Source organism: Ostrea edulis, chromosome 2 (genome assembly GCF_947568905.1).
Source record: "Ostrea edulis chromosome 2, xbOstEdul1.1, whole genome shotgun sequence".
In the NCBI taxonomy this organism is placed as follows: Eukaryota; Metazoa; Mollusca; class Bivalvia; order Ostreida; family Ostreidae; genus Ostrea; species Ostrea edulis.
This window is the reverse complement of record NC_079165.1, coordinates 39,402,148-39,424,580: the sequence shown is the minus strand read 5'-3', so window position 1 is coordinate 39,424,580 and position 22,433 is coordinate 39,402,148. Positions and strand designations below refer to the sequence as shown.

Here is a 22,433-nt window from a genome sequence, read left to right as displayed (position 1 = left end):
ATCTCTCGTTGTGACTTTGGCCTTGGAGTTTGATATCTTTTAAGAAAACCTAACTGAGACAATATCTTCTGAACTGTTTACGTGCTTGAACAGGAAAAAAAATTCTAAGATAGCATGTCATCAAGGTAAATTCTTCGCACTGTATATTCTTTATGGCAAAACCATTCATTTGATGCCATGTTATTTAACAATGTGACCTTGACCTTGGAATGTGACTTACTTTTAGGAATACATAATATACTCAATATCTCTTAGATATTTTGTATATAAATTTCTTATTGCAAAGCTTTTCATTCCATGCCATAATCTACGACCGTATAATCCAGAACAACAAGGTCATATTGAAACAAGTTTGGTTATGTCGTGATGTTTTGGGGCTAGGTTGGGGCTACAATATGGGTTCAATTTTTTCATGGGAATAAATATTGGGAGAGAAAAAACAACCAACAAATCTTTAAAAATCACAACAGCAGAACCAATGTGACGCAAGTGAACGATGTGTCTCATGGGCCTTTTTGTTTCAATATATTCAGTAGTGACGAAATTACAAGTAAAATTAATGGAGTTTCGGTGACATGTGACTGTCTATTGTCGCTCACGGAAATGGCCGAGTAGGTAAGATTGCTCAAATATTAGGTCTGTTGACAACCATTGTTCGGTGGTATTCTATAGTACACAAGAAAATTGACTAATCTCTACACGTTGTTAGAAAACTGAATTTACACATATTTGACATTTTGCGAATTTCATATCACGAATAGCAACTTTTGCGAACATGTTATATTTTTCACCTAGCAGTGCATTTAATAGCTCGTTTGGTAACATGGGTCACATATCTAATTACCCGTATAATTCCTACTGCAATCCTTATGAAAAAGGGAACGTATACCCTTTGTCAGTGGCAGATCCAGTAATTCCTGAGCGGTGGAAAGCATAGTTTAAAAGGCTGGATGTTTGGGGGCTGTCTTGATGCCCAATGGATCCAGTGCAAAGCCCTGGGTAGGGCCCAAGGGACAAAAACCCCTGAATTGGGCCAAGAATTAGTACTTGAACATGCTTGTTGTGCTCAGCACTGGATCCGCCACTTTCATTGTTAAGAGGAGATTTATACAAATTGAATAATTGGCAATATTCGAGCTCATCAGCCGGTAAATCATAGTTTTTACCCTGCAGAAGAGATCCATGCAAGGATTTACATTTATGGATTTTATCAGTTTCACTGATGTGCATTTTCTTGTATCAGTTGGTTAAACCTCAAACACATTGAATTTAAAGCTTTATTTCTATAACCTTAGGAGTGGATGTACACTGTTATGAAATACATAAATGTATTTAAGAATTATTTCCTTAAAATCCCTCTCAACCAAAATGTGTGGGTCATCAAATTCTAATAGCCAATCGTTACTCAGCACGACTCCGGGTAAGGTATAAAAAGGTGAGCACAACTGAGTGCGTGTACTTCGAGACGACAGGTAATCAACGTCGCATTGGAGAAGCTAAGCATGGAGTTCCTGAAAGTCCTCGTGGTTTTGGTCGTAGCTGTTCACGGTAAGAACTTTTTTCTCACTATTTTCCCCATGATTTCAAGTGTATCGGGAATTATTGAGGTTTATTGAAAGATTACACAATTCGAACACGCACGAAATGGAGTGCACGTAATGCCAGTATACAAATGATTTAACATGAAAGACATCTCTTTTGTTCACTAAAACTTTCCAGTCTCATGCAGGTTCGCTCTCAAAGCCAATTAGTTCTGAGGATGAGCTACGTGTCATCGTCGGACAACTAGAGAGGCAGGTGGCAAGTTTAAGGCAGTATGTGGTCGACAAGAATATGCCAGAGTACTCGTTGAGCGGGGCCGGTCCATTGCTCGAGTCTACGCCAGAATTCCCCTTCTCCGGCACGGAAATGTTTGGAAAACTTCTGAGACCATACTTCAGTAGTTTCCCAGATGGACCATATACATGCAAGGTCTTCCAATCCTAAAAGAACATGAAATAAAGCTTGAATGATGGAATATGTAGATTTTATGCATTTCAAAACATTTTTCAGCGGAGGTGTCCTTAACGCCAGATGACATTATGACAATGCTGAAATCGTGGTACAGCGTTGACCAGACGTTTAAAGAACGGACATTCTTCAATGTTGCACGAGAGATCTTGAATGCACATTTCCAGTGCGCAACTACAAAAATCAACCAGATGGTTTACTGTGAGTAATTGTGACGTAATTTGCCATCTCCGTAAATGGCAGATATACAATGTATATATGAAAGAAATGCTTCTTTATATACACTACACATGTATATCATTTTATGCTGCAGTGAAAGACTAAACGTACTGCAATATAAATTTGAAGGCTTAAGCGTACCTAACACTTGGGAAGATCTTTAAAAAAAAATTGGCAGCTGCAATATGACCGTGTATTTACATGAACGAAACTCCTGTTTTATATGCATCTTGTATGGTACTGCTACATTTTTCAATACTCGGTATGTTCGCTTTGTATTGTCACAGATGTCTGAAGCTCATTTAAATCATGGCATGTTCTTCATCCAGATGTTTTGAAGGAACAAGCACGTGCGATGACTGAGGATGACCAGAACATGAACACGCGTGCGAGGAAGATTCTCGAGAACTGGATAACGGATACAGCCACTGTGGACAAGGTCACCCAGAAAATTGTTATGTCGGCGCATAGACATACTTATGGAGAAATTATGGACAACATTCGATATTTCCAATTCAAAGGTTGCACAGCAGTAAATTATCAAATATTGGACATTTCAACAGAAACATTGAAATTAAAACATTTTACACGTAAATTTGTACATTGTTTCAGATATCGTGCAATTCCTTGGAAAAATTAAACTGTTCCTATGGAAAGCCAGGCAAAATAACTGGACGCCACTCACTGATGAGAAACTAAATCAACTTTTGACAGACCATGACTTCGTCTTTAAATGCCCGAGCGTAAATGATTTATGGGAATTCCACCAAGAAATTGCAAGCACTTTTCAAGAAAGGTAAGGTGACATTTTTCTTCAAAAACAGAACGGCATTCTAATCGTAGATGTTAATGTTATGGAAAATGACGATTAAAATTATACAGGTTTTCTGTTGCCAAACCCTTCCATGAGGCAGAGACTTGGCTTAACAAAGTTCTACCCACATACATGAGCACTGAGGCCACCCATGCTGTCACTGCAATCCTTCAAGTGTACAAGGATTACATCAAGTCGGCAATGCAGCACTTCCAAGAAGTCGAGGACCACATGACCACCAGAAACACGGCAGACATCATGGACTTTATGTCCAAATTTCTTTGTAAGTAGTTTCGAATACCGATTATACATATAAGATTTCCGACCATGTACTCGTTGCTGGACAGGGAACAAACAAGAATTGCATATTTGTATAATGCAGCGAAAACGTGTTTGTATCAGATCTTTCACTTGCAAATCATTATCAAAGTAATGTACGTTTGGTGCATGTATATGTATATGCGTATATATATACATATATATATATATATATATATATATATATATATATATATATATATATGCAATGTAAGCTGGCGTTTCTATTTCCTCGATTGCAGTATAGCAATAAAATACGCCCACTTTTAATTATATCTATGAAATTGCAGCACCACATCAACTCCAATATCTACAGTCCACCTTTGAATTCCTTAATGTGGATACCAGCAACGTCATGGAAGCGAACGAGAGTCGTGAAAGTAATAGACGTTCTGAGCGTAGATGCACCGACTTTGACAGATGTGCATGAGGCGAATTCCTGGACTGTACGAAAGCGTCACGTGATGCTGCTCGAACCTGTGATACTTGACTAACCATGTGGAAAAGGGTTCCTGATTAAGTTGTCTGGCCCTTTCCAGGTGCTTTTTCAAGAACTTTCGAAAAATAAAATATTAAACACTTGATTAATTTGTAGTTATTATTCGACAACAATACATGAAAATATATAATCAAATGCATCCACCGTATGAAGGAGTATGTATTTGACAGTGCATTGTTTTGGAAACCACGATTGATCTCTGAATATTCAGTATAGATAACTGTATAGATAATTCAATCTTGTAATAAGGTTGTATCGTGATTTTGCTCATATTGAATAGAATACAAAAAAATTCAACCCATTTTCACATTTGAAGACCGATGACATGGAGCGCCAAATTAACATAAACTCAAATAATTGAAGACATCTTCAATTATTTGAAGATATCATTAATTCATTTGATGCGCGCAACAATTGAATTAAAGATCTCTTCAAATAATTAATGTCTTCAATTCTGAATTATTGCGCGCATTAAATGAATTGATGATAGCATTAATTCTTCTGCTGAATTGATGCGCGCTTTAATTGAATTAATGATCTCTTCAAATGAATTAATGATGTCAACAATTGAATTGATGCGCGCTACAATTCAATTAAAGAGAGCAATAATTGAATTGATGCGCGCATTAATTCATTTGAGAGCAATGATGGATTTAATGCGCGTATTAATTCAATTATTGCTCTCTTCAATTGAATTAATGATATCTTTAATTCATTTGAAGAGAGCAATAATTCTTTTAGAGAGCAACTAAATAATTAAAGATATCTTCAATTCAACATATCCACAATTGAATTAATGATCTCTTTAATTGAATTGTTGCTCTCTTTAAAAGAATTGATGCGCGCATTAATTCCTTATACAAAAGCATTGTAAATAATTAAAGATATCTTCAATTGAATTAAAGAGATCATCAAATTATTTATACCGAGCTCTAAATCACTTATTGCGAGCAATATTTCTACGAAATTAATGCTCTCATCAAATGAATTGAAGAGAGCAATAATTGAATTAATGCGCGCATTAAATCAATTATTGCTCATTAATTCAATTGATGAGAGCATTAATTCAATTGATGAGAGCAATAATTGAATTGAAGCGCGCATTAATTCATTTGATGAGAGCAATAATTGATTTAATGCGCGCATTAATTCAATTAAAGAGAGCAATAATTGAATTGATATCTTCAAATAATTGAAGATATCTTCAATTATTTGAGTTTATGTTAATTTGGCGCTCCATACGATGAACTTGTTTTTCTTCGAATGTTGGATGGACATATATACGAACAACGAATATTGGAACTAGTATATATATGCTAGCTATTGACTTTCACGGATGTTGACAATGGGCAGTCGTTTTGTGGAAGGAAACTTTTTAAAGGTAGCTCATTACACCAAAATTTTATTAAATGGCGTAGTTGATGCAGGTTTTATCAAATACTAAAAATCTTCGCTGTTATTTGGTGCATGATGTGAATATCTAATAAAACATGCCTAAAAGACCGGATGTATAAAATTTCTAATTTTTAAGACAAAATATTTATGAAAGTTGAAAACGTTGATATTTTTTAAATCTACGGATAAAATCTTCAAAAAACATGTCGGTTAGACATTCCGTTTCAATTTCTTTTTCTATATATTCGATGCATCTCATTTCTGATATAAAATTTCGGATTTGATTGCCATATTCAAACGAGAGGAAAGTATGCTCTGTTCATTAAGGAATTAAGTTTCCTTTATAAAATCCTTTAATTTGCAAACCATTTTTACATCACGCGAATAATCTCGTTAACCAAAAGAGATCTCTTTAAACAAGAGATCTCTTTACCTAGGGAGATATCTTTCTGAGAGATATCTCTTAAAGATAGAGATATTATCTAGCGTAAAGCATATCTCGCTATCAATGTAAAGAGATATCTCTTTAAATTAAACAAACCCTCAGTAATCATAATGACCCGCCATTAATATGTAACCCTATTTTACATGATCTTGTGTAAAAATGGCGGAAAAGGTTAAAGAGGTGGTTGGGGTAACATTATCAAGTTGCCGAGAGGCTGTAAATGTAAACCCAGCCTAGCTCACATATTTTATCAATTTATTGTCTTTGTTTTACGTTACCTGTATGAAAGGTGAAGATAACGAACAGTGATCAATCTCATAACTCCTATAAGCAATACAAAATAGATAGTTGGGCAAACGCGGACCCCTGGACCCACCAGAGGTGGGATCAGGTGCCTAGGAGTCCCCTGTTGACCGGTCACACCCGCCGTGAGACCCCCTGATCAGGTAAATGGAGTTAAACGTAGTCAAAATCAGTGTGCCAGGAACGGCCTAACAATCGGTATGGAACATGCCAGACAGCATTTGACTCAATGATAGGATGTATTGACGAACTAGATCGTTATAACGACCATAGAATTTGCGAAATGTTGACTTCAATCGGGACTGTTGAAACCACTGTACCATCAATTTGTTTGTCAGTAGCTTGCCTGGATTTAAAAACTGACTATACGCAGAACAAGCTCTTGCGTATCAAATCAGTTGAGAGATATAAACACCATATGCAGGTGATAATGGAATATTGCTACATAAATATGGGAAGTTGACGATAGAGAAGCTGAAATCATTCCGTTTGTCATACAGTTGAGTTGTCAGTTTACACTTCACATGCGGTAAGCACAATATCTTTGCCCGGGATTGCAGCCATCATGGTAAGATTTGCTTTGGCGGGCTTCCGGTGTTGGGAGAATTCTTTTTAAGTATTCAAAGTAATTAAAAAAATTTGGAAAGAAGAGAGAGAGAGAGAGAGAGAGAGAGAGAGAGAGAGAGAGAGATTGTCTGAATCTTCGAAATTGCGGTTTCACGAAGTTTTACACAAAATTCACAAATATGTCGATCAAAATCAAAGAAGCTTGCATGCAGATATACTCGTACTAAAGTCATGGTCCGGGAGTCAAATCTTGATTCGATAATAATTTTATTTATGATAGTTTTATATACTCTCATATTCAAGATGATTTTTGAATTTGAATGGAAGACGACTTTCAGTTTCGTTTGAATTGTTATGATTTCATTTCGTCTATTTTAACGTCCTTCAAGAATTTATGGTGCATATCGAGACGTCACCAGCTGTACATAGTTATGTGTTACAAATCTGTGCATGGCGCTCTGCAGGACGGTAGCTGTGCGGGTTCTATACTGTGCACCCGTCTTTCTCACACGAGAAAACCCTCACTATCTCTCTGTACCTCATTATCGCGCCTGTGGCTTGCACCTTTACTGATTTACCTAAAAAAATCTCTCTATACTTTGTCTTAAAATAGTAAAATCACTTAAACAAGAGGCCCATGGGCCACATCGCTCACCTGAGTCACCTTGGCTCTTATTTAAAGATTTTCCCTATAAATTCGCATGTAAAACTTTGATCCCTATTGTGGCCCCAACCTACTCCCAGGGGCCATTATTTTTTCAAAATGACTATGTCATGAAGCTTTCACATGAATGTAAACTTTTCTGGCCCAGTTCTTTTTCATTCAGAAGATTTTCCCTATATATTTGTATGTAAAACTTTGATCCCGCCTCATCTGACCCCCAGGGGCCATGATTTTAACAAACTTGAATCTGCACTATGTCAAAAAGCTTTCATGTAAATCTCAGCTTTTCTGGCTCGGTGGTTCTTGAGAAAAAGATTTAAAAAAAGATTTTTCCTATATATTTGTATGTAAGACTTTGATCCCCTATTGTGGCCCCATCCAACCCCCCCCCCCCCCCCCCCCCCCCCCGGGGGGGGGGAGGGGGGGGCATGATTTTAACAAACTTGAATCTGCACTATGTCAGGAAGCTTTCATGTAAATTTCAGCTTTTCTGGCTCAGTGGTTCTTGAGAAGATTTTTAAATGACCCCACCCAATTTTTGTAATAATCTCCCCTTTGAAAGGGACATGGCCTTTCATTTGAACAAACTTGAAAGCCCTTCACCCAAGGATGCTTTGGCCAAGTTTGGTTGAAATTGGCCCAGTGGTTCTGGAGAAGTCGAAAATGTAAAAAGTGTAGACAGACGACGGACAACAGGCGATCAGAAAAGCTCACTTGAGCTTTCAGCTCAGGTGAGCTAAAAATCTGAAAAAGTTTATTTTATTAAAATCGCCAGTAGTAACACTGCCATAGTAGGAGGTGTACTGAAGCGCTCTGCACATAATGCTATATAATATACTCCAATATGGTCAATACTTAAACTTATCATCCTTCAAAATAATACAGTCAATTTGATTGGTCAAGGGCTGGTCACGTGAAGGGAGACAATTCGTGATGTCTCCCTCACGTGCAAGGGTGACAACTGTCTTGTCTCCCTTTAGAAGATGAATTCTAATGACAAATGAGAATTGAAAATATGCAGGATCATTAACTTCGGCGTCAACATTAATGGTCATAGTTAACAATTGAGAAGAAAAATATTCCCATTCTAATGCAGTTTTGCATTTCACTTGATGTTTGCGTTTTGTTTTGAAATACGTTACGAAATGTTTACGTTTCACGTGATTCTCCTGTGACGTCACAATTGAAAGCTTTCTCTTGTTTAACTTTCTCAAACCCATATAGGGAAAAAACAATGCCAGGGCATAATCTTTGTTAACAATTTAATTTGGAAGCACTTTTTCTTATACAAAAAAAATATACATACAATAACATTATACACGTATACAAACAGATAAAAGGGAGATAATCTACCACTAAAGAAGGATCACAGTTGCTTAAGGAATTGCTAGCATCAAATATATAGCCACATAAATCTCATCATCACAAAAGTCTCCGTGACCTCATGACCTTTAGCTCTGTCCCTGACCTTTCTCACACAGACTCTTTTCCATAAAATACACATAAAAATAATCTTGACCATACCTATATTAACTTTTGCATGAAAATGGTTGTTCATGTATTTTGTTATATAGATAATCAAATGAACTTGTATTTCCAAATTAAGAACTGGCCAATGGTTTGGTAGTTGTACGTTAAACTATATAAAAAGGATTTCATATAATCACAAGAATCCAACATAAAAAAGATACCACTACATTCTCTTTCACAAAAGAGGGACAAGTATTTTGGCTCATAGTACTCAGTGCAGATGAAAAGAATAATTCTATTAACACCCCAAAGCTTTCCTTCTAGCACAGAATATCAGCTAACTGGGTTTGTAAGAGTTGTCTGAACAATCTCTGAACATCTAACACAACAATTAAAATATCAAATATATTAGCAAATAAGCAGGAAACTACCATAGGAACTGTTGGCCATTAATTTGATAAAGTGGCTTTGGGCAGTGAAAAATATACATCTTAAATTGCTACTGGAAAGAACAAAAGAAAAAATATCATTCCTTAAATAATAAAAAAAAAAGGTTCTGAGTAGGAATATATTCAATGTCATGAACAGAAAGAAAATTGCATAAGGAATTTGAATGGTTGGTTGATCACTGCACATAAATTCTTAGAAAAAATGAATGTACAAGACAATGGACATTCGATGCAACAATCAGAATAGATTAGATGGACATTTGGCTACAATGACCTCTCTCACACACACATACACACACACATATATAAGACAGCACCAGTCACCCAGCCTTGCTGGGTTTAGAGGAAATTCTGTACATCTTTGGTACACTAACATACATGAAAGACATTTCTCTTTTTTATTGCAATTTATAGCAGGGCAAAACAATTGTGTAGTTTGTTAATAAAAGATCACTGTGAGTCAAGACTTGTTACTTTTCTAAGGACACATGGCTGAGGTTTAAGATTTTGCTTCGGTTGATCATTTCACAGCCATAGGTTTGTAATACAGTCAAAAATCCATAAAATATGGAAAAATCAATATAATGCCACCAAACTGAAATGCTATTCAACTTCATCAAAACATTTATGACTAGTTCTTTCTAATATATCGAATGGACTGCTTGTCATTGAATTTGTTAAGAATTGAACACTCTGCTCACTGTTTTATGTGATAAAATTCTTCAAAGTTAGAAATAACTTAATCTGTGATGAAGCTGGTGCATCGTAGAGATTTTCGTAGTATAATTCAGAAATGTAATTGTCTTCACACTTGTCCAAGATAACCTGAACAACGAATATGGATTTCTTGTTTCAGTAGAGGAATCATTTGTAGTTCTGGATTGGCTTTATGATGCGAGTTTCCAGTTCTAGTCTATTGTCCCCAGTGATTAAAACAGCCCAACTTGTTGTTTGATTTTGTCTTGTTTCCACTGTGGTAGGTTGTAAAATTCGTCACGGGAGATTTCCATTATTTCCTGAATAAAAAATTTACCATATAAATCATGGGGAAATATGAAAATAAAAGTATGTTCTCTGACCAAAGTGAAAATGTTGACACTACACACAATGCAAGAGTTTTCTAAGTAATATTCAGGGTATATCTTTGAATGAGTGCATCTTCTGATATCAGAAGATACTCCAAATATTACATAGAGATTGAATTGCCTATAATAAGCATTGTTATGTTTCCACTAACATCCAAGACAAAATTACGGTAGATAGGTAGGAAATGAATTATATAAATTTGTTTTCAAACTTCAGATTTTGATCACAATCTCCTTACAGGTATATTGAACATAATAAGAGGCTGATTTTTCACTATCAATCTACTTTATATACATCTGAAGAAGGTACCAAAAACAATGTTTATTGAACAATTCATTAATAAAAAAAAGTTTTAGGGTTGGTCAGATTAATGGAAACACAGCAATTTACATTTTAGGCCTTTAATTTATGAGAAAAACTTAGAATATCCGTACACTGAAATTATTGTTTAAATGGGATCGCATAACTGAAGGCAGATGCAGTGTATAAAAACTTGAGTCATCGAAAGAACTTACTTCAAACTCCTCATCATCGAGATAAGATTCGAGACGTTTAGGGTCGACACCATCAGGAAGTTCTTCCTCCATTAGTTCCTCATATGTGTAGCGATCCTTCATCACTTTCTCCAAAATGTGCTCGAGGGGGGTCATTTCTCCGTCCACTTTACCTTCCTGTATTACAAAGATAGACAGCTGTAGTGTGCACAAAATCACCTATATACCCTTAATTCATCCATCTAGTGAAACTTTGACAAAAGACAGGTTAACAAGAAAAATTCCAAGAATAAGTTGGTGCATCAAAGAAAGCTAATTATATGACTGAACTTCGAAGTGCCTTACCCTGAGATTAAGAGATTTGGCAGATTCATCCACATCCCAGTATGGAAAGAGATTGGTAAAATCCAGAGGCTCCAGTCCTCCATACACTGCCACAGCTTTAGGAGGCTTCTCTGGATTTTTCTCTGTAAAAAAGGATAAAAATCAAATTTCTTTTGAATCTAATTTATGGAAATTTGTATAGATGGAATCTTCTAACTACTAGTATATAACAAACAAGTATATTTGAATGTAATTTTAACATTTTGAAGTAGCCTTGATGACATTTTCTGCATATCATGAACAGTTGCTTTACCTTTACAGTAGTGGATGGCAGTTTCTATTGCACACTTTCTGTCTACACTGAAGCGAGATCTAGCAGAGCCTGTGTGGATATTCTCCACCTCAGCATCTGCCTCTGGCCACCAGCCATGCCACAGATACACAATGCTGTCATCATCCACCAAAAACAGACCTGTAATTCAAGGCAAAACGTAACACAGTGTTTGTGTTGGTGAACCCTGAATGAAGACTTGCTGTTACACAATAGACAATGCTACACAGTAATGGTGCAGTTTTAACAGTCCATACATTTGTGGCTTTGTATGTCGGCATAAGATTTTTGTTAAAAAGATTCGGTTCATACCTGGTTGAGAGACATTGTAAAGGTCTGCTTGGAAAACAGGAAATGGGGTGTTGAGATCTGGTGTTCTTGATGAATTGAGGATTTCGTGAACTTCAAAAGTTCCTGAGGCACTAGTCATGTGGAATACTCTCAATGTGTTATCATATGGGGTTGGATCTACAAAGACATAAAACAATCATCAAAAGTTGGTTGGTTGTGTTCTTTTTTCTTTTTTGACCAGAAACCACAATTTCATTTACCAATTCTTCATATCTTCCTTTTTAATTAATCATAAGTTCTGAGATCTTTGAAAGTTAGTCAAATAGCATCTTTGCTAGCCAAGTGTCTGATTTGCTTACTCTCATCTCCTGTAAGTGAATCGGACACTTGGCTAGCGAAGATGGTCAAATAGAGGAGTAGGTATTTGTAAGTTCAGGGCTTTGCTGACTGTAAACTTACCAGTGAGGTGAGAGCAGTAGAGTGACCTTGTGTTGGCCTTGACCCCTAAGGCAGACCAAAACTCAGGTTTCTCAGATCCTTCCTCCATTTCAGTGATTAATATGTAGCACCCCTCTGTAACCCCTACTTCCAGTGGACATCTGCAAGGAATAAAAAGCTACAATTACAGTACTTGAAAAACTCGATACCAATGAATATCAGAATATTTTCTGCAAACTTTATGTTTGTACATGTACCGTATTAATTGTCTCTTATGACTTACTTTTCTTTTAACCTCTCTGCTGCCTTAGAGGCCATATTTCTGCAATGAGCTGGAGCCTTGCAGCCATGCCATACAAACAAAAGACCTGATTTAATATTCAGCACTATGAAAGAAGCTCTACTCCGAAGCCTGTTGGCCCCCATTGGTATCTCAATCAGACAGATCTCATTTTCATATTCGCCCCGCACACAGTAACAGCGCCACGCTCCCTGAGTGTTGGTGGCCTCATCCTCACGTTTCCCTATGTGTGTTATCATTCTTCCTTTAAACAAATTCAGGAAACACGGCATCTCTTTACCCTCTGCTATTCGAACCTAAAGAAAAAAGTCAAAAATAATTATCTAACACACCTACAATTCAAACAGCAACTAAACTGTAGAATTTGATTGTGGGTACATATACAGTAATGCTTCAGCAGAGGCAGCAAAAACACTCAGTTCATCATACAAATCACAAAATCCCCAACCAAGGTATAGATGTCTACCTGAGGACCCCTCTCTTCATCCAGTTCCACTGTCATGAGAGCAGATGCTCCCTTTTCATTGATGGTTGAATTCTTTCCTTGCCAGAAGAAATATGCACATCTTTCTCGACCGACTAAAGATCTGCGAGACTGTGTTCCCTTTAAGTTTGTTCCTGTAAAATATAAAGTGTACATGTATATTCTGTTTAACTGAGAGTGTTCCAAGCAACATGTGTTCCTTGTGATGGCATCATTATTCATGGTATGTATTAAATGACACATATGCAAGGAAAAGACTACCTTAATAATAAAATTCAATCTCAAACAGTGTGACAAATGGACAGACAGACGGACAGGTGGACAGACAAAGCAACTTGCAAATGTTGTAATGCTCTGCAGGTGTTATATAGACATATGGACAATCATGCACAGGACTTCACAAATGTATAAACGGCTTGCTTTCCAAATACATCATTCTATTCATCCATTAGCAACTTTCCCCTTTGTTACAATCAATACAGAGAACTAGAATTACCTTTGTTTGTAATCATGTACTGCCATCTGACAACATAAGTGTCTCCATCGTGAAATTGACCAAAACTAAGCTCGGGCATTTTATAGCGTTCGTATTCTAAAACATGCCACACAGAGACCCCTAGTGTCACAATGTCCTGCTCTCTTACAAAGCCATCCATGTCCTCAGCCCTGAAAAAGTCAGTAAAATTTATCAGTGTTAAACCGTTTTCAAGATTTCAAGAACAAACTACATCTACATGAAGACTACTTGCAGCAGAATGAGCATACAAGGCACTATTACACACAATCTCTCATGCTACCACTCAAACAGAGAATACAATCAGAGGTCTGCTAAGGCCTTACCATACAAGGCACTATTACACACAATCTCTCATGCTACCACTCAAACAGAGAATACATCGGAGGTCTGCTAAGGCCTTACCATACAAGGCACTATTACACACAATCTCTCATGCTACCACTCAAACAGAGAATACATCGGAGGTCTGCTAAGGCCTTACCATACAAGGCACTATTACACACAATCTCTCATGCTACCACTCAAACAGAGAATACAATCGGAGGTCTGCTAAGGCCTTACCATACAAGGCACTATTACACACAATCTCTCATGTTACCACTCAAACAGAGAATACAATCAGAGGTTTGCTAAGGCCTTACCAAACATTGCCTCTGCCAACATTGGAGCCTTCCAGCACAAGAGATACTGGGTCTTTGTTCACAGGGATCATCAGCATGGCATTGTACGGTTTCAATTCTGTCAGATCACTCTGAAAATGTTGACAATTTGGTAAATATGGGGAACAATATATGCTGATGCTTTGATTTTGATCGGTTATGTTATCCAGCAGTGATCATAAATTTAAAATCTGAAAATTCAGTTATTCTTGTATCAACCTTGCTTCCTGTATCCAGGCTTTTGACCTTAATGAGACGTGAAGTGTCCGGCCAATCAGAGAATTTCTCTCTGAACAAGATGGTCTCCATATTTTGGTTCACTTTACCAAACAAACCCCAGGATGGTCTCTCTTTTCCGACTGAAGGCATGCCACCCATCTCTTCAGCTGTTTAACAAGAAAACATTAAAATATCTGAATTTGACCTCCATCATAAATACAAATTTGTCTAAATTTAAGGGAGGCATATCAAGTTCTCTATTCAAGACATGTTTTGAGGTGAATATGGAAAGCAGACATTCAACAGTGACAATACTATCTCCATGGAGGCTCCATTCCATCCAAAGAACAAAATAAAACTTCCAAAAACAGGTATCTTTCAACTTTCAAATTCTTTTCTAGGGTAAAATACAGGTAAAAAGCTGGATGTTTTGAATGCATATTTGTTAGTGACTGTAACAAAACTGGCCTCAGCAACATGACAGCACTCAACTTAAACTTGCCTAAAATTTCACAACATCAAATTCTAGTAATTTTGGTGAATGTTAATAGGCATATTTAACAATCAATGAACGACCAGGCAATTAAAGGCCTGACAGTACTGAAACAAAACAAGGGTGACAACTCACTGGACAGTGGGGACATTGGGTTTATGTCACATGCACTGTAGTCATAACCTTTCTCATACAACTGTCGAGCGAGCTTGACGCCCATTTTACGCCTATCTGGCTTAACTGCTTTTCCTTGCCAAACATAGAGTTCTGTGCCAAAATCAAAGACCAATACCTGAAAAAGAAAAATGCCAAGATGTTGAAGTCTGAAACTGCAGTAAACCCACTTTATTCCTCTGGATATGCTTTCCAAACTAAGGAATTTGATTATTTTCAAAGAAATTTGTAAGCATACATATATTTCTACACAATGAAATTGTTTAATCTGTACAAGTCAGCCCACTCACTTGATCTTTCTTGAGCATTTCCTGTTTAGGCTGACACCCCCAGTACTCCTGGTATGGCACTAAGGAGTTGTTCTCCAGTTTATATACCATGTTGGAGGCCATGATATGGTTTTCATAAAGCTCATCCTCTTCTGGTGGTCCAGCAGCTACAACAGGGCAAATATATATCATGTGAATGGTACTGCTTCATATTAATGTATTGTGTACACATACAAAATTCATACAATTTACTGACCAACAACAAAAAATTTAAAATCATTTTGAAGTGAAAGAAGTTACTTTCAAGTGTAACCACTTACATGATATAGTTTTGAGGCCTCCTATGGCAGACCAGAATTTCTTGCCTGGCCCAAGGTGTTGTCTTTTCTCGTCTACTGTTTCCACCATAGGTGCCTTTGTTCCAAGGTCTTTCTTTTGGATAATGAAGGTGGCAATATCAGCAGCCTGCATGAAACATGTAAAATATTTTTCAAATAATCCAATCAGCAATAAAATTCCAGTACTCTTTTAAAAAAAATCAGAGTCATAAAACAAACTCTTCTTTCCATACCTTTGCCTTTTCGATGACATTGGAGAATTCTCCCACCCAATTAATGACCTTGTCGGGTGTGACCAGTATGTAACAGTCTCCGCTGTTAATGGATTTAGCACATGGCTCCACAAGGCGAACCTGAATCCTGCGTCGACCTTTGACATGAATAAGCATAAGATCCTTGTAGGGGTCAAGACGAGAGGGAAAATTGGAACTAGATGATTCAGCAGTTTTGCGAAGGGCCACACTAGCAAAGTTCTCCTTGCTAGCTAGGCCAGCCAATGCTGCCTCAGCAAATCCAGCTTTGTCTGCAACTAAAGGTGTAGAGGATATTCAGATTTCTGAATGAATGACAAATAGATGTACATTTTTGAAATTGAAGTGGAACAATTAAATTGAGTTCTTCAAAGAAATTAAAATATTTTCATTAGAAATTGTCACATCAGTGTGCCAAGTCTGTGTCTTCAAGTTTAAAAAAAAAAATTTGCTGGTTCCACTAAGCCCATAAAAGTTTTTAGATATTGATATAAGACTGAATTCTGCTTTACTTTTTTCTTTTTGTTTGCGCCTGATCTCTAATTCAGCATATCCCATCTTGACCTCCTCATACTCTAACTTGACCTCAACGGATGTTGTCTTCAGTGGGTTCCTAACTGAGGCAGTGTGCTTACGTTTGGGACGAATTTTTCTCATGGTTGGCAACCTAACAAAATAATGCATACACTAAGAAAAGAACTGCAACATCTTCATTGAATATTACAAAACCTATAAAACAATTGACATTTTGAATTGGTTTCATGGTTAAGCTTTCAAGTCTTGACTGAATAACTCTAATGATTTTCATCATCAAGATCAACCTACATGTCATTGGCGATGATAAAAAGTTCATTAAAGTCTTCAACAGAGACGTCAATTTTCTCCTGAACCTCCACGCTTTCTGACGACTGCCTGAAGAACGATTTCAGCTGGTCATCATCCATTGATGGAATTTCCACTTTCACGGGTTCTTTGACTTCCTCGGTCACCATGGAAACAGCAACAGTTACTTCCTTAGGTTTGGTCTCTGATTCAGTCTCTACAGGAGGACCTGACATAATAGATTAATACTATTGTTCAAAACATTGTAAAGAATATCAATTTATGGTGATCCTTTGAATGTAATACCGTATAGTGTTTTTTTTCCACAGGTCTAAAATTTGACAATTTGCTGGCTCAAAAGTATGCTAATAACGGAACAAATTTTGGCGGACAAGAAAGAGTTACCCGGTATCTCTCTTGCAAATAGTGAAGTCGTAATTGGGTGCATATTTGGCGAGTGAAATTTTGGCGGAAAGCTATCCAATTGCTAAAATAAGCCAAATTTATCACCCCGCAGAAAAAACCTGCTATACAGTAGTTGATTATTCATATTTCATATGATATTATTCAGAGAGAAAGACAATTTTCGCGTAAATCTACCTTGCTCAACACTATCTCTTTTCACAAAAATATTCATGAGAACACTATCTTCACATACAGGTATACAGTTCTCCAAAAATAAAAAGTGATCTTACACAAACTAATTCTTATATGAAACATATGAAAAAGTACAATGCTACATGTATCTTCTACAATCATTATCACATGAATCACCAAGCAGGAGCTTAATAATCTAATCTAAAAAATAAATAAAAGTGTACAAAAATACATACACAATTTTGTTATTCAGAGTGCATGTATACATAAAATGACTGTTTAGCAAATTTTATTCACCACCAAGAAAGCAATTAGTGCAAATTTAGTGCCAATAGATACAAAGTATGGTAAAATCATAATATTTTCTATATTCCAGCCCACATTAAATATAATAATTGCGTAGATATATGAAATGATAAATATATGTGATATGATGAGTTGAAGTAAATTATTTATGCTTTGTATAATCTATTATTTTATAGTTATAGAATCTTTTTTATATATGCAGGGTTACTTTTACCTGTTTGGTTTTTTTTTTTACCTCCGTGGTTTCCAATTTTTGTGAGCTTCCATATTGCTAAGTTATTTTGTGTGGTCTTACCTGATATAATGGTCTTTGGAAGGGGAATTTTTGGCAAGTCTCTAGTGGGGGTTGAAGGTGATATGATATCAGATGACCCAGATTCGGATTCCGAGTCTGTAAAAATGAATTCATAGTGCTCCGTGTGTTAGGTGATGTTGACACAAGCTATGGCTGATACACATTAATGATGTGAAACCAACTCCCATTTCTTTTCCAAAGCATTTCATTACTCAATAATTCTTTTAAAAATGATTTTCTCCAAACCTGTATGCCATTGTCTTACAAACTATAATAGATTTAAAATCTGACATTTTTCTGAAACTTGATGAGAAATGTTTTGAAATGCTGGGAGTCTAACAACAGTGACTAGCTGATTATATAATTAAAGCAAGCACATCATTCTTGGACACCTATGTGACTTTCTCACGATGATATATGATACACCCATAGCCCCTGGCATTCAAACCAATGTTCTACATATGCTTTATTCATTACAAATACTATCTACTATTCCCCATGCTTTCCTCAAAGAAAAATGTTGTTTTAAATTTTCAATAATGCTAATGAAAATGATTGAAATTCCATTAATTCTGATTTCCCTCTCAGTTATCTGCCCTTTGATGGAGAGCTGATAAGAAGCTGTGACAGTTCACAGCACACAGTATATCATTAGTTCTCACAGCACACTTTTTCTGGCTTATATATGAATGAGTGTCTGAATAGCACCAAAATAAATTAAAAAGTAATGAAGATCATTACAGTCTGTCTCAGTACCTCTCTTTGTTCTCTCTCGGAGTTTCTTCATAAGGGGACTTTCCTCAACCTGACCTGTAGAAAATGAAATTGTACTTAGTAATGCAGCTAGTAGGACCCATTTCATTACACAGTTTATAGGGAACTAATAGTGATGGTCCATTGTGGTAGCTTTCTAGTTTCATTTCTTTAATCTATAAGGAGAAAAGAATCAAAACAATATTACAGTACTTTTACATCCATCTGAAAATGGATAAACAAAAGATTTCCATTACATGTTTTAAGCTATAAATTCAGTAAAGATGACAGATTTAACAAAATATCATAAGTGCCATTTCAAGAGGGAGAGCATTTGATTTCCCTTGTGTAAACAAAGATGTACATCTTTTCTTCCATAATATGGTACATAAATTCTCCGGCACTGAACATAGTACTGTAAAGGGAAAATTCACATTCCAACACTTACCAGCCAATTTGTGGGCCACCGTGAACCTCACAGCATCCTTCTCTTCCACCCTGCCCTTCCAGCCAATCTTCGAGGTCTCGAGCAGGTTCAGACGGTCAGCGATGCTACTAGGGCGGGAAAGCTCCAGCCCTTTCTTCTCTCGGAGTTTGACCTCCACTTCACCTGCTTGAAGTTCGCTAGGCTTGGACACCCTCTTCTTCCAATCTTCTTCTCCACTTTGCTTCAACTGGCTAAGTCTACAAAAATCATAATTATGATGTATCCATTCATATTGAAGCATTAATTCATGTAATCAATGTTTGAAGGATTCACTTATTTCTATGCTATATCATGTTAAAATTTTCTAGCATTTACATTACATTTTAGAACATGTACATGTCCTAATTTAGTACTTTGTGTCCTAGTTAAGTATCTGCACTAACAATGCACTCCAGTCTTCAGTATGCACCTGACTAAGTATGTCAAAACTAAACATTTCCTGTATCTTAGGTGAAAATATCTGCTTGATTCAATTCTTCCTTGGAAAATAACATGTTATTTAAGAGTTACCTGTCCTTGACGGAGATTTTGACCTCAGACTGTCCTTCTTCCTCTGCCTTCCGCTTCTCCTCTGGGGTGATGGGCTGGGTCTTGTGACGTGTGGCCCCATATCGGAGTTTAGGGGAACCCTCCGGGGATTTCTCTGGTGACGTTTTGTCATTTGGCTGGGTTAGGAATCTGCACAAAAAATAAAATTGCATATATAATATTATTTTTTACAATTCTTGATCACAAAGGTCTTGGGGAGTACAAAATCCTATAGAAAATTTAAAAAAAAAACCTGACTAGTGGAGTTATGAACATAATGAAAAATGTATTTTGATGCTAAGGTGGAAATATATTTCTAAAGCTATGATGGAAATATCGTATATTTCTCTAATGATCATAAGTAACCTATGTATTTCAGTTGCTTATTATTAAATTCAAAAAGTAGAAACATATTTTTAAAAAAAAACCTTTTTGCATTAAAATCTACCCTTCGATGATACACATGCTTTGCATTTCTACAATATTTATGCATTTTGTCCTATTGACCTAATAATATTTAATAAATTTTGTCACTGTATTGTTAATAGAATAATATCTGTCCATGCACATATTGATCGACATCATCATACCTAGTAAACAATGTGCAACAAATAAAAGCACACTGATAAAAACAAAATTGCATAAGAATGATTTATATCAATACTGTTCTACATGCATCAGATCAAGTGCCTTGTTGTACAAAGTTCAATGGTACAAATCATCACCATAAACCTCTATCTTAACACCTGACAATACACACACAAGGAACAAACAAACCTTTTGGGTGAAGATTGAGGTTTTGATTCCAATTTTGATGTTTTCGCCTTACTTGATTTTGATTCAAATTTCAAAATGAGATTCGCGATCATCTCCTGTCCAAACTTAGGCATGGTCACAAAACGTTATGTATTTAAACTACCAAAACATCCGTTTTTGTACCAAAACACACAAAGGAAAAGTCACATGGTGTAAATTAGTCTTCATCATGTTAATTTTTCTCACACATTTTATTTACTGCTCCTTAATGCTGCACTGGTTTACAAAACAGCACTTGCATAAAGACTTCCGAACTGTGTTAACTGCAGTCTTCTTAGGGGCTAACCTCACATCCCCACATCCGATGACAAGTACACACTCTAGCCACCAGATTGATCAATCCTGCTTACATTGCACAATGAATACACACAAAAAGTGTGCTGAGTTTTTGCCACGCTCTTTTAATACAGGAAACAAACTATAAGTCCTTCACAAAATCAATGTACTTCCTCTTCAATGTCTATCTATTCAAGATCTACCAATTGTCTGTTGCAATCTCGTAACATATAACAATCTCATGGACTCTGCACTTATAATTCTACATTTCTGATGTTCCTACATAAAACACTTAATCAAACCAAATAAAAACTCATCCACAAGCATTTCCTCTCTTCCTGTCGATATATATAGCCTTCTCTATATACTTATAGTAAAACTTCGTGCAAATTAAATTAATGACACCCGACTAACTAACAAGTGTTGTCCATATATATTTCCTGTTGTCCTTAAATAAGCATGAAATTCCCACTTCCTCAGGCTAATCAGAATGACTTATGACCTTGTAATAGTCCAGTCGTTCTTTGTACTCTCTGAGTATATAACTTTGATGTACTCCTAGGTAAACTAATAAACTTGATTGCAGTTCAATACGGCTATCACTTAATACATGGTGTACTATGTATCATGAGGCCATCCACAGGAAGTTTGTTGACATAAGATGGTGAAGAGTGCCTGGCCTTAGGTCCCAGGAAAGAAAACAGCTTTGTGTGAATGAATAAGCCTTATCAAACACACACACCTAACTAAGTCTTCTTTTCAGTCCCTCACTTATTTATGAGATGTTTAAAAATGCCACACAATTAATGGACGGTTTTCCTACAAGTGTGTGTAAATTTCCATTTTCCCATCAATCAATGATTTATCATACATTACTTAACAGTCACATATATAATCTGGCTATGGCATATTCACAAGGTTTGTGGTGTCCTAGCTGCATAGGCCAGATTATGCATGTATGTAGTATTATGAGTAAGATTAATTTCATCACAAATGCTGCACAAGCAAAATATATCTCATCAGACCAGATCCATTGTGTTCATCACCGGGGGAAAATTAAAGGATTTGTATTCCGAGTCTTTTATCATCAGAGCAATCTTGAAATGGAATAGTGTTGTTCCTGAATCTATACTTACAGATAAATAGGGAAAAAAAACATAACCATGTTTATCTTTAATTCTCAGTCACTAACACCATTAGTCACAGCGAACTCCAAACAAGAGGGCCCAATACAAATGTGAAAAGTTCACTCAAAATCTTTGAGATCTGAAATATGTATTTTTCAAATTTCAGACCTAGTGTGACAAAACTAAAATATTGAGCTCTTTCTTGTAATTTGATGTCAGAATAACAGTCTTTATTGCCTACCATAATTTTTTCACTGAAAATGTCTATTCCACTTGCATGTCTTTCAATTCTAAAAACATCCTGCACATTGGAGAATGTGAATAAGTTTCTAGGATTGACCTACTTTTGAGATGAATATGTACAATATAAATAAGTTATGTATGCTATTAAAAATGAGCACTTTTACATCAAAAGTTTAAAAATCTGGGAAAAGTGTACATTTATGATGTCATATCTTAGGATCAACAACATTTTCTATTAACTAACATATACCAAAAACTGTGCACACACTTAGTTTCTTCATCAAAATAAAATAAACTTTGTTTGAAAAAAAGTTGAAAGCCATTTTGGGTTAAACTAGGCCCATGCCATACAGAGTCCTTT

The 22,433-nt window shown here is 36.2% G+C and overlaps 2 protein-coding genes across 4 annotated transcripts in view; one reads left to right on the top strand and one right to left on the bottom strand.

Moving 5' to 3' along the window:
- The first annotated feature begins 1,394 nt into the window (after positions 1-1,394).
- LOC125680776 (uncharacterized) lies at positions 1,395-3,945 on the top strand. The gene is made up of 7 exons (XM_048920544.2): positions 1,395-1,548; positions 1,730-1,966; positions 2,053-2,211; positions 2,559-2,750; positions 2,842-3,025; positions 3,112-3,326; positions 3,652-3,945. Exons 1-7 carry the CDS (start codon positions 1,503-1,505, stop codon positions 3,789-3,791), a joined length of 1,173 nt encoding a protein of 390 aa, XP_048776501.2. The 5' UTR covers positions 1,395-1,502; the 3' UTR covers positions 3,792-3,945.
- A 4,536-nt stretch (positions 3,946-8,481) lies between these two features.
- The window catches only part of LOC125680774 (serine-rich adhesin for platelets-like), an 80,514-nt gene continuing 66,562 nt past the window's right edge, over positions 8,482-22,433 (bottom strand). For all 3 annotated transcript variants that reach the window (XM_056153959.1, XM_048920539.2, XM_056153960.1), the window contains exons 16-36: positions 19,593-19,760; positions 19,044-19,279; positions 18,599-18,652; positions 17,843-17,938; positions 16,648-16,873; positions 16,335-16,489; positions 15,805-16,100; positions 15,554-15,698; positions 15,255-15,400; positions 14,926-15,082; positions 14,298-14,464; positions 14,061-14,170; positions 13,399-13,568; positions 12,885-13,036; positions 12,401-12,714; positions 12,139-12,278; positions 11,701-11,856; positions 11,371-11,529; positions 11,079-11,200; positions 10,755-10,910; positions 8,482-10,169 (exon numbers count right to left, since the gene is read on the bottom strand). In XM_056153959.1, the coding sequence (XP_056009934.1) occupies positions 10,083-10,169; positions 10,755-10,910; positions 11,079-11,200; positions 11,371-11,529; positions 11,701-11,856; positions 12,139-12,278; positions 12,401-12,714; positions 12,885-13,036; positions 13,399-13,568; positions 14,061-14,170; positions 14,298-14,464; positions 14,926-15,082; positions 15,255-15,400; positions 15,554-15,698; positions 15,805-16,100; positions 16,335-16,489; positions 16,648-16,873; positions 17,843-17,938; positions 18,599-18,652; positions 19,044-19,279; positions 19,593-19,760 (3,412 nt within the window). In that variant the 3' untranslated portion in view covers positions 8,482-10,082. The remainder of the gene's footprint in view (positions 10,170-10,754; positions 10,911-11,078; positions 11,201-11,370; positions 11,530-11,700; positions 11,857-12,138; positions 12,279-12,400; positions 12,715-12,884; positions 13,037-13,398; positions 13,569-14,060; positions 14,171-14,297; positions 14,465-14,925; positions 15,083-15,254; positions 15,401-15,553; positions 15,699-15,804; positions 16,101-16,334; positions 16,490-16,647; positions 16,874-17,842; positions 17,939-18,598; positions 18,653-19,043; positions 19,280-19,592; positions 19,761-22,433) is intronic.

Bases quoted from the DNA above. Each gene is read 5' to 3' on its own strand.
- LOC125680776 (XM_048920544.2), top strand. From the start codon at position 1,503: ATGGAGTTCCTGAAAGTCCTCGTGGTTTTGGTCGTAGCTGTTCACG. The intron at 2,751-2,841 runs GTTGCACAGCAG...ACATTGTTTCAG, and splicing joins TCGATATTTCCAATTCAAAG to ATATCGTGCAATTCCTTGGA. The intron at 3,026-3,111 runs GTAAGGTGACAT...AAAATTATACAG, and splicing joins GCAAGCACTTTTCAAGAAAG to GTTTTCTGTTGCCAAACCCT.